The 12374-nt window shown below is 37.4% G+C and overlaps 1 protein-coding gene across 9 annotated transcripts in view; it reads left to right on the forward strand.

The window, feature by feature from the left end:
* The window catches only part of PSD3 (pleckstrin and Sec7 domain containing 3), a 428991-nt gene that overhangs the window by 379921 nt on the left and 36696 nt on the right, over positions 1–12374 (forward strand). For all 9 annotated transcript variants that reach the window (XM_019742071.3, XM_019742072.3, XM_019742074.3 and 6 more), the window contains 2 exons: positions 7280–7437; positions 10074–10218. In XM_019742071.3, the coding sequence (XP_019597630.3) occupies positions 7280–7437; positions 10074–10218 (303 nt within the window). The remainder of the gene's footprint in view (positions 1–7279; positions 7438–10073; positions 10219–12374) is intronic.

A 12374-nucleotide genomic window follows, 5' to 3' on the forward strand; every position in this document is an offset into this window, starting at 1 on the left:
TGACAAAACTGAGCTCTGCTACCCTAAGATGAATTGTCAGGTGACTGATGGAATGGGTGTAGGTGGCTGGTTAGTGCGTGCTAGTGAGTTACTTGATTATTGTATTATTCTCCAGACCAGGCTCTTGAATATTTTAATGTCTTTTATCTCTAGGATCTAGAAAACAACTATTCAAACCTGAATATATTTGCCTTTGTTAGTCTTTTGAAAGTGAAAAATCAGCCTATTATCTAAAATTTAGTTTGTTTTGACAGTATTCTGGGAACTCTCTGTCCTTGATGCAAAATCTTCTCTTCATTTCTTGGATTACTTGGAAGAGAGATTTGTTCCAACTGCCTATTAAGGTTTTCAAGAGTCTAATTGGAAAAGGAGGTTTTTGGTTTTTGTTTTGGTTTTGGTTTTTGCAGTGTTTGAAGTGTAGGTTGCATCCAGAGTGAGCCTGAGCCAGGCAGAAGAAAGATACTGGAGATTCAGGGTCTCCCAGTCTGTGATGGTGGCGGCCAGGCTGAGGCTGACATGCCAGATAACCGTAGTGCCAGCGGCCAGCTGATCACTGCCTGGTCCTGAGGGCAAAAAACACTTCACTGTATGCTCAGGGCATTTTGATTTCCTTTGGTGAAACGGCAGGCTCTGTGCCCTCTCGCACTTTGTAAAAGCCGTATAGACCCTCTCTCATTCTCTACAATGGAAAATGCACGAAAGAAAAAGTTAATTAGGCTTTGAAGCCATTCCTCTTAGGAAAATAATGATCATATATATGTTTTCATTAGTCATAATTAGATCAAAGACCCAGTCCAGTAGAGAAGAGTGACCATTATATAAGAGATATTTAGACATAATCATAATTCTGAAAAACTATAACATCGTGAAAAGACATTGCTTCTGGAGGCACAGCTTGTCTCTGGTTTAAGATATATAGGCTGTGCTCTAAAGATTTCTGTTTAAAAGCACAATTCCAATTCAAAGGCCTAGCAAACAGAAACTGGTTTGTTCCTAATGCATATTTTTGTCCCCACATGAAGAAATGATACAGTGCCTTGTGACTTCTTCCAAGTTATTCGCGTGTGAGATAGGTCCAGAGCTCAACTTCTGTCCTGTTGGCCACGCAGGTCCCTGGGCAGTGCTTTTCTCCCCTCTTGGTCTCTTTCCATTTCTTCCCGCTTCCCTTCCTTTCAGTAACTGTTATAACCACAACAATTATATGAAAGTTCTAGGTGGAAACATATGAATTAGACGCTAACTGGGTCTCACAGGGCTCTGAACTGAGTGTTGGGAGGGGTCACAGACAGTGACAAGTGCAGCCTTTAACAGAATTTTAGTGAAGCCAGAACTAAGAGGAAAGCAGAATATAGCCTCCCACCAATAAAAACTCTGATCATTGTATTAGTTAGAAGAATGGAAGGGCGCTGGTATTTTTTTCCTATTCAGAAACTCTAAACTGAAGTTTAAAGACTTAAGTTTCATCAGTTATTGAGTCAAGGAACGCTGTAGTCTTTTTGAAGGCTGCCGATGGTTATCTGCTCTAACTCTCTTCCAGTTCAGCTGTGTAATCATTAAAAAGATAGATCCTAACTCCGTGGGTCACATACCAGATTTATCCTAGAAACTTTCCTGTGCCTCACTGAAGTCTGAGGCCTTACTGAGAAAGCATTTCACGTTCTTCAAGTCCTACGATGTCTTTAAGTGCTACCTCTCTATGTGAATTAAGGAGGGTTGCGATGCAAAGTGTTTCAGTGCTAACGAAAGTCTTCCTACTGATACTCCCACATCCTTGTAACCTGGCAGAACAGCACCACATACATGTTAATTACGCAAACTAGTATGAACATTTCGAATCCTTTGCCTTTAACTTGCTTCTTCTCTCTTAATTTTCCTTAGTACGGTAATATGGGACATCAAATATATGATTAGTTAAGTGGTAGTCTCAAATATGCCTTCATTTGATTTGCTATTATTCCTCACTTCCAGATTTGTGGAAATGTAGCACTTTCTGTGGTTCCCTAGTAAAAGAAAAAAGAAGCTGAGTGATTTCTAGAAAAATATCTAACCAGAAATACTTAGACATTTTTTAAAAGATAGTTGTCAAATTATGAAAAAATACTTTAATGCCTTTTAAAAAAAAATTAGGAGTTAACAGACAGTTTAGTATCCAGTTAACTTTAATTACTGGCATTTTTATTAATATCCTCATCGCTTCAAACAAGAATGTGTTCTCAGTTCCCCTGCCCATATTCTCTCAGTGGGAATCAAGACCATTTCAACTTTATTTTAAATTGTTTTAGTTAAGTATACCAATTTGACCTATTTAATAAGACATGAAGTAACTACTTTGAAAACTAGAATATGAGCATGTTTTTAATGAATTTCAATTGAGATTTGGTCACTTTCCAAATCGGACTTTATAGTCTCCTGAGTACAAATTTTCAGACTGATGCCAATTATTTGTACATATGTAGGTGACTTTTGTGTTAGTGTGTTGATTCAATTCCACAAGAGGTTTACTTAAGCTTTTTAGGGGAAAAGTGTTTCATTTCATGCTTTAAAAGAATTGAAAATAAATACATTGTGAAATGGCATTCTTGGTGCTTAGTAGGGTGATGGAGTGCCCTACTGACTCATACCAGATAAGAAGATGTACGAGATTGCAAGTGAACACAGAGGAGAGTAACATGCTTTTAGGCATCATTTTCACCCCTCATTTGTTTGAGAAAATGGATGGTAATTAGATGTCATGGAGCATTTTCTTTTCTTAAAGAAAAATTTTTGATTGAATTTATCTTGTTCTCTATTTCACATTTACTTTGCACAGTAAAGAGTCTTAGATTGGAAATTATTTGATTGCAATAATTTATCCCTGTCCCTTATTCCTTCCCAATTCATCATTCAAATACTATCTTTTACTTTAAGTAGTGAAAATAAAGATGTCAGAATGGACTTTGTAGGATAGTCATTTCTTTTTATCCATTGTCAACTCTAATGTTTCCAGTCTACCCTGGGTTTTGCTCATTTTTTGTGGACTTGAGTTTCATTTTCTAGTGGGAATTCAGAATTCCAAACACATTTTGTTTGTAGTTTGCCTTTGTGTGTGTGTGTGGTAAAATTATCTTACTATAAACTTGAAAAGGGGAACCTTGTTAAACTTAAAATTCCTAGGCTTTGGTTTCATCCTAATTAAACAGGTCCTGTTTACCATTTCCGTCCTCTGCAGTATTTTCCTTCCAATTTAAGATAAACTGACAATGTAGTTGCCTTAGAATCAAAAGCAATGCTACAGTTCTCCCAAGTTGACAATTGCTGTTAGCTCTTATTTAAGGCTATAATAAATGTTTCATTTTAAAAGTCTTTGCACATTTGGAGCAGTCTGAGAGTGTCATCCTTTAAGCTTGGTTTTAAATAATATCAGCAAAGAGCATATGCTCCAAGTGTGACGGTCTAAGTCATCCAGTATTAATACCTATCAACTGGTCTTGTGTTTCTTCTTCACCTATAGCAGCTTGTTAGCCATCATGATACATGTAGGAGTTTAACTGGTAAGAGTAGTTGTAATCATCCCAAGGGGTACTTATGGAATGAGAAAGGATGAAGGCCAGTGGCAGAACTAATATCTGAAGGACAGGCTAAAGAGGAGCTGGCAGGGAGATACGAGAGAACCCAGAGAGTACTGTAACAAGAAGCCAAGGAAGAATTTCAAGAATATTGTTGACTTCCTTGGATGCTATAAGATGTGAACTAAAAAAAAATCGATTGAATTTTGCAGTTAGGGAATCACTGCTGACCTTTGGCAGAACAGTTTCAATGAAGTGTGGACATGGACTCCAAGTCTCAGTGGATGAAAGGTTAAGCTGGAAATTAATATATGAAAACAGTTAATGCGGACTGCTAACTCACTGTATATAAAGGGAAAGAGAGGTGACAGCTAGAGGAGAAAGGAATACTCAGGAAGGGACTACTATCTTACAAAGATAAAAGAGACCTTGAGCGTATTTACAGGCTGTGGGGGAAGAAGCCAGTAGCTAAAGAATGATTTAAAATATAGAAGAAAAGTAACCAATGATTTAAGATCCTAGGTAAGGTTGATGGAGGTTGATCTGAGAGCAGAGGAGTAGACTTGAGCAGGATTTCTCTGTTTCAGAAGGAAAAAAATAAAGGTGGTCATGAAGCACAGGTATTTATGGGGTATGTAAGCAGAAAGTTCCATATTTACAAGCTTGATCTTATAAAATACAAGGTCAAGCTACATGCTAAGAAATTATTATTAGAAATTAACCGCCTATCATTTGAGTGCTTACTACATGATGTGAAACATTAAGAGTTTAAAAAAACTATCTCATTTAATTTTGTCCTGTGACTCATTGAGAAAGGTATTATCACTAGTTTTCAATCAAAGAAAGTGAACCTTAATGAGTTTAATTAACCTAAGGTCACAGAAACATTAAGAATCATATCAAACTAGTCATTTGAATCTAGAGGCTTCAAATTCTGGGCACCTGTGAGTTTGTGGTGCGTTAAGGGTTTTGAAGAGAATGGTGGACCTTTGGCAGGATGGAGCAGAGAGATTATCATGGACATGTAAAAAAGTTGTCATTTGGCACCGGGTGTAGCCGTAGCTGGAGACCATAAATCTGTGGTGGTACATGTCTGCACAACGGCATTGATTATCTATAGCAGCAGTTGGCAACCCAAGTGAAAGTTCATTTAAGGGAGAATTAGAGTGGGGAATTTTTCAGTTCCAGGCTGGTTGGATGAAAATATTAAGGCATAGCCTAGCAAAAATTCCTGAGTTCTAAAGATAAAAAGAAACCCCTAAGAGCTTTCTAACAGAAAATACAAGAAAATGAAATAAGAACTATGGACTAGCTTTAGACTTTTGTGAAACTGGAAGGTAGAAAACAGTAAAATAGCATCTACAAACTAGTGAATAGAAAAAGAATGCAGCCAGGAGTTCTATACCCAGTTCTATACATGTCACAAGATCAAGTGGTATAATATATAATGTAACAGAGGAATCAATAAAGTTGAATACAAATACACACTCATCCCTCAGAGAATAAACTTTTTTTGTATGCTTATGGAATATTAACAAAATTCAAAAATGTAGTTGGAAAACCTTAACAAATTAACCTTAACATAGTTTGAGGAAATAAAATAGACTTTACAGATCATATTCTTTGGTCGCATGCCAATAAAATTGGAAATACATAATGACAAATATCTAAACCTTTAGGAACTTTAAATTTAAGAAACATTCTTTGACATGACAAGATCAAAGAAGAGATCGAAAAATAAACTATAAACTGTCTAGAGAATAATAAAACATGCTCTTCATTCTCAAACAATTGGTAATCTGTACTCAGAGAAAAGAATATATAGCCTTAAATCCTTAACTAAAGAAAATATGAAAATCAAAAGAACTAAGTAATCATCTTAAATTCAAACAAGAAGAAAAATGAACTAAAAGAAACTAGTGAGAGGAATTTCGATAAAAGTCCACGTCATGGAACCAGAGCATCAGAAATGGTGCCTACAAATTTCTAGTTTGATCTCTGTGCAAAGTCAAATATCAGATGTGTTAGAGATCGATGTGTATGGCAATGGAAGTAGCATGTAAATTCTCTGAAGGTAGTTTTGGCCCTGGTCATTTATCCCCACTCCCCGTTATTCACCGACCTCAGACTCCTATCTAGAACTAAGTGGTTAAGTTGAGTGGGTGGCCAGCTATGCAGGGTTCTGTTATAGCATAATCTAAAGACTGGAGGGGATTTTGTAGTCATGCTACCTCCGACTGATACTTCTACTACTCTAATATCACCTCCCCTGGAAGGGGATTTGTGAATCTTTGGAATGCTAAATTACTAATAAAAATCTCACTTAGAAAAGGCAAGACCCCAAAACATAACTAGATTATATTTTACGTATTAATAGTAATTATAGAACAGATACATGTAAATATATTGTATTTCATTTTAAGATTTCTTTTTGTTCTCCTTCTTTATTCATCATACCTCTCTAAAAAAGTTATTGTCGACAGCAGTTCTGTATTTTTGAGGCTTAATAAAATAGACTTGTTGCAATCTTAAAGTAGAAATTTCATCATTTTATGTTATAAATGTAGGTAATCTTTATATTGCTATTGGTAGTTACTATGTATTTTAGAATTTCCTTTCCTTTGTATTTCTTAGGCACTGTCACTAGATTAACAGCTGCTGTTTATTTCTGACTCAGTTTGAATTGATGGCAATAGTACATTTAATTATTGCTTGATTTGTGGAGGGGAAGGAGAGGACGGGAGGAAGAGGTATGGGAGAGCATAATTTTAATTTTTAAAAAATTTATAAAACCAGACTGTGGTAATAGACAATGCCTTCCTTCCTTTAGGCTTTTATTACTAATTAGAAGGTGAGGAGTGTGTGTGTGTGTGTGTGCGCACGTGTGCTTACTCTTTACAAAAAATATACCAGTTTAGCATCTTGTCTGATACACATGGGAAGGGGGAAGAGGAGAACTTCAACACTAGAAAACATTTCCTATAACGGTTTATAATGTCTATTATATTTACATTGGTTTTGAGGCCTTTTTTATTCTAATAGACCCAGGAAAACTACTAGATATAATAATAATAACCAGCACCCATGAAAACTGCTAGATTTAACAATAATAATAATAACTGACAATAATAATAGAATATTTGTTTTTTTATTTTTTTATTTTTTGTTTTTTTAATTTTATTGGGGAATATTAGGGAACAGTGTGTTTCTCCAGGGCCCATCAGCTCCAAGTCATTGTCCTTCAATCTTAGTTGTGGAGGGCGCAGCTCAGCTCCAAGTCCAGTTGCTGTTTTCAGTCTTTAGTTGCAGGGGGTGCAGCCCACCATCCCATGCAGGAATCGAACCGGCAACCCTGTTGTTGAGAGCTCGTGCTCTAACCAACTGAGCCATCCGGCCACCCCTCCAGAAGCTCAGTGGCAGCTCGTTGTCTTCAATCTAGTTGTGGAGGGCACAGCTCACTGGCTCATGCGGGAATCAAACCGTCAACCCTGTTGTTCAGAGGTCGCACTCTAACCAAATGAGCCATCCGGCTGCCCCTAAGCATACTTTTCAAATAAGAGCTTTTATGACATTTATGAAGTATCAAAGAGTTGGTTTTACTCACCATTCATTTCACTTTTTCTCATGCACTTTCATGAATTTTCTAAAGATTTTTCTCGTAATTTTAGGTTTTAAAAAGAGAAGGTGAAATCTGAACATGATCTTGTCTTTGTTTCCGTTGTTTGTGTCTATAGGATGAATATAAGCCGGAAAAGGCCCTGTCTGAAGAGGATTTGAAAAACGCTGTGAGTGTGCACCACGCGCTGGCGTCCAAGGCCACCGACTACGAGAAGAAACCGCATGTGCTTAAACTGAAAACCGCAGACTGGAGGGTCTTGCTCTTTCAGGCCCAGTATGTTTCGTTGCTTTGGTTCTTGTTTTTTCAGTTTGCACAGCACCACTTTATACTGAAAAAGAGGATCGAGACCTGCAGGGGAAATTTGTTGAGTTGGCACCAAGGTCATTAGCTGGTTGCATTAGAGAGACAACTGCCTAAGAATACTATAGAATGAGAAATATAAACCCTGGGTTCAAGTTTTTGGTTTACTGCAAATCAGCCCCATGACTTTTATCCAGCCACTTACCATCTCTAGAACTTACTATCCTCATGAATAAAATACAAGGGTTTTATATACAAGTTCTATCACACAGTGAGTAAAATACACCTGGATTTGAATCACCGTTTCCTAGCTCTTTGTCCTAGTATGTAATTTAACCTCTGTGAACTTCAACTTGTCACTAGTGTAGATAATAATATTTACCTCATAGGGTTCTTGTTAGAATTAATCTAGATCATGTATAGAAAGTCCCTCATAGTGCCTAGCACATAGAAAAACTGTTTGATAATAAGTGTCGGTTTCCATTCATCCCCTCTTCTCTTGCTTTCTGAGCTCGAATAGTCTATGATTAAACCATAAGGCAGAGATAAAACCATATTATGGGCAAGGAAATAGGATGGATTACCAGCTTCATAAGGGTTCCCTGACAGCCTTCAGATTAGAAGCGGAACATTGCACACGGAGAATTCTGGGTTTGGTTAGAGAGAAACTAGATTTTCAGAACTGAGTCTCTAGAACAGGGTAATAGGAGCATGCGTGGCATGGGAGTTCTGGGCGGTGTTATTAATCACGGAATACCTTTAACAGCCTGAGCGTAACTTCAGAATCACTCTCAACACAACACTACCAATCAACCGCATTTGGCACTGGGGCTAAAATTTGACATCAAGAGAGTGAACACAAGTATCGGTGTGCTTGTCGGTCAAAGCAATGAAGGCCCCAAACAAGGCATAAGAACAAGAGCAGGTACTGTGGTGATTTGTGGATGTTGAACTTACGAGGGTATGAAATTGCTGACATCAGGTGAGGAGGAAGTCGCAAGGAAATCCAAGTTCCACAGGATTTTTTTTAGTGTGGGAGTAAGACAGTTTTAACACTGCAAAGGGAGCCATAGCCCAATGTATAATTACAACTATTAGTCATAAAAGTCCTTCAAATTATTCTATTCCCCAACATTGTTGTTTAAAATCTAACATCTCGGATATAGCTATGGAGATTTCATCACTTCAGATAGAATTGATGCAGAGATCAGTCAATTGCAATAACAGAGTCAGGAAATCAGATTAGAGGGGCATAATGGAGTGCGATGAGGAGACGGTACTAGTGTGGTGTCAGGTTGGTGTGGTTTCTCTTAGCGTAATCGGTAAAGGAAGTGATTTTAGACTGGCTGGCAGTTTGCCCATCTTCTGTTTACTGATTATGTACGTGGTGGATAATCTGTCCTTGTTCGCGGCTATTTCTACCACTCATTGGTGAACTCACAAATATTTATTAAGTTCTGTCAGTGCTGGACTCTGCAAATACGTGACATCTAAGTTAAAAGCATGATAATGACGTCAAATGATCTCCACATCAGGTGGATTTTTTAGCATCCTATAGAGGTATACTTCACATACCACTTAATTTCACCTGCTTTGAGTGTGCAATTCAGTGATCGTTAGCAAATTTACAGAATTGTGCAACCATTACCACAATTCACTTTTGGAACACTGCCATCACCCCAAAGGGATCCCTCGTGCGCATTTTGCAGTCACCCCCATTTTCATCCCCAACCCCAGAAACCACTGGTCTCCTTTCTGTCTCTATAGTATTGCCTTTTGTGGACTTTTCATATAAGTGGAATCACACAGCAGGTGGTCTTTTGTGTCTGGCTTCTTTCACTTAGCGTTCATCCATGTTGTAGTATGTGTCATGGATGAATACATCGCACTTTATTGCTCAGTAGTATTTCACACTTTATTGAAATACAGTACATCGCACTTTATTGCTCAGTAGTATTTCAACTGTATGGAAATGTGCCACATTTTGTTTCTTCATTCACTAGTTGGTGGACATTTGGATTGTTTTCCCTTATTGACTCTTACAAAGAATACTACTCTGAACATTCACATGCAAATCTTTTTGTGCCTTTCTTTCTATTAGGTATCTAGCTAGCAGTAGAATTACTGGGTTGTATAATAAATTTATAGTTAACTTTTTAAGAAACTGTCAGAACTGCTTTCCAAAGTGGGTATACCCTTTTACACTGCATGCTGTCTGTCAATGTATCCCTCATTTGGATTTTAAAATCAAATTATGCAATTGGAAGAGATGAGTTAATTTTTAATTATTTTTTTACTTAGCCTCGTATCAAACAGAAAGCAGGGCGTTAATAAATATTTACTTTCAAGTGATTTTGATTTTTTCCCCCCTTCTGCCTCCGTGAGGGATAATCACAGCCTTACACCATGATGAGCATACATTCCAGGGCCTTTCATTACCGTGGTGATTGCTGTTGGAAATGTTACATCTCCAGTGAAGTTTTGTCAGGGGTTAATTGTACCAAGAAGAATAAATGATTTTATGTGCCATCCGCAGTCAGTAATGAGAAATGGGCAAGGTGTTGATGCACTTAGAAATACCCTAACATAAATATGTCTGTTTCCCACAGGAGTCCGGAGGAAATGCAAGGGTGGATAAACAAAATCAACTGTGTCGCAGCTGTATTTTCTGCACCACCATTTCCAGCAGCCATTGGGTCTCAGAAGAAGTTTAGTCGCCCACTTCTGCCTGCCACTACAACAAAATTGTCTCAGGTGAGTCATTTTGCTAGTGCTTTGAACTTGGAGAAAAGCACTTCGTAAAATAATCTTATTAATATTTGTATTTGAATAATGCTCCGTATCTTGGCGGCAAGGATGAGACTTTGCCCTGGAAGGGCACGTTGTATAAACAGGGCAAAATGCAGCGTACTGGGTTTTACAGTTCTTATAGGAAGCTGACACGATTGAGTCAAGGTTGGTAGGACACATACTTTCAATTAGTTTCTAAAATTTATATTAGTTTACTACTCAAGTAGTCATACAGCCCTGGTTTTTTGTTTTTGTTTTTACTAACAGTTCATATTTTTTAAATGACTGGCTAATAATGTTAGACATCCTGCTTTGAAACAAGCTTTTTATTTATTCTTTATTTTATTTTATTGAGCTTTTCCCATATCCCAGGCTGTATTTGATATTAAATATATAAAAACATTCCCAGGGACCCACTATTCACAATACCCTGGGGCAGAGCCTTCCCTACCCCTCAGGGAGAGGAAAGTGGACTGTGTGGGCTTTCCAGCTAATCAGGACAAAGTACGTGAGAACTCTTTTCTAAATATGTTCACATAAGCTTGTCTCCTGTTGTCAGATTGCTCTCTCTAAAGATCATATTTTATTGTGTCCCTCTCCTACTTAAACTGCTCTTCTCAGGACGTTCCCTACAAGCCAGTTTTGCCGATTTCACACCTGTCTGCAGCACCCTATTACCATTGACTAGTTAGGGATTTTGGAAGCTACTTTGATGTCTTTGTGAATTTCTTGTTGGTACAATAATAGGAATAGTTTCATCTGGCACTTGATATTAACTGGCTCCTCTACATCTGATATCATGATTATCATTCACACATTTATTTAATAAATATGTATTATGTGCCTGCAATGCTTCAGAGACAATTTTAGGCCCTCGAGATAGAAAAGCAAATGAAACCCAGATGCTCTCTGGGATTGGATTGGCAAATACAAGCTAATAATTGTAATACAGCATCATTAGAGAGGCAGGAAGTATAAGTCCAGAGTGCTACGGGGGTACAAGAAAGGGACCTCTTACCTAGCCTTGGAGGTGGAGGAGGAAGTGTGGTATCTAATACGAAGCTGAAAGGATGAACAGCAGTCAGGTGTGGTATGGGAAGACAGAATGATCCAGCAGAGGATAAAAAAGCCCCGGGGGAAAAAGGACTGGGATGCAGGAACCACGCATAAGTTATCAAATATGACTTGAGCACAAAGTGTTAAGAAAAGGCAAGAAACATTCCTCTGGAGGTAAGCAAAGGCCGAATGATGAAAGGCCTGGTTTGTCGTGTGTAGAATTTTGGATACTTCACTGGTTCCCCAGCATCCTTAGGATAATAATTTAAGCAAAAAAGTAATGTGATCCAATTTGTGCTTTAAAATTGTTCTTATTACAATATGGAAAAAGTATTGGAGGAGGAAACTCTCTAATACTAGGAGGAAAAAAAACAAATGAACAACTAGAGGCAAAAAAACACCTTCAAAGGTTGGGTTTTGTTCTATTAATCTCACTGGGGATTTTCTGATTGTTATTTTTCAATAGGTACATCTTTCTCACAATCACTCATATAAAAGATTCAGAAGAAAATGTGAGTTGACGTTAAGGAGGAACATTAATAAGCACAGAGCAACCTAAGTTTTTCCTTGTTCTTTCCTCACTATAAAATCTATATTTCTATTTACTTTCTACTTTAAAAAATGTACTACTGTCCTATTTATGTGTAGGCTATATATTAGTAAGTTGTTTGTACATGAAAATGAATGTGTTCATCTATTTGTGTATTTTTATCATGAAACCAAGCAAGCAAGCACCTTTACCAAGGCAGAATCTCTTGTTTAAACAAATGTCTTAAACTGGAACTAAAAATAGAATGCCTAAACTTTTCAATGTATTTCCTCATTTTGAACATAAATCCACAGAAATGCAAAGTAATACATATGTAATTAGATCAAAATGATGGATTCACGATTTTAAGTAAGAAAGCCATAACCAAAAAGAAGAAGTGTCGTCTTGTGTTACATAAGACAAGATGACCAAGCCCTTTCAGGAATTTAATTTCTTTGTAAAAGAATATGATGATTTCCTTCCCCACAAATAAATCACCAAACCTTTGTGGACCTCAGTTTTCCATCTGGAAAAT

This window comes from Rhinolophus sinicus, chromosome 16 (genome assembly GCF_057876585.1).
Source record: "Rhinolophus sinicus isolate RSI-liver-muscle chromosome 16, RSI-T2T, whole genome shotgun sequence".
In the NCBI taxonomy this organism is placed as follows: domain Eukaryota; kingdom Metazoa; phylum Chordata; class Mammalia; order Chiroptera; family Rhinolophidae; genus Rhinolophus; species Rhinolophus sinicus.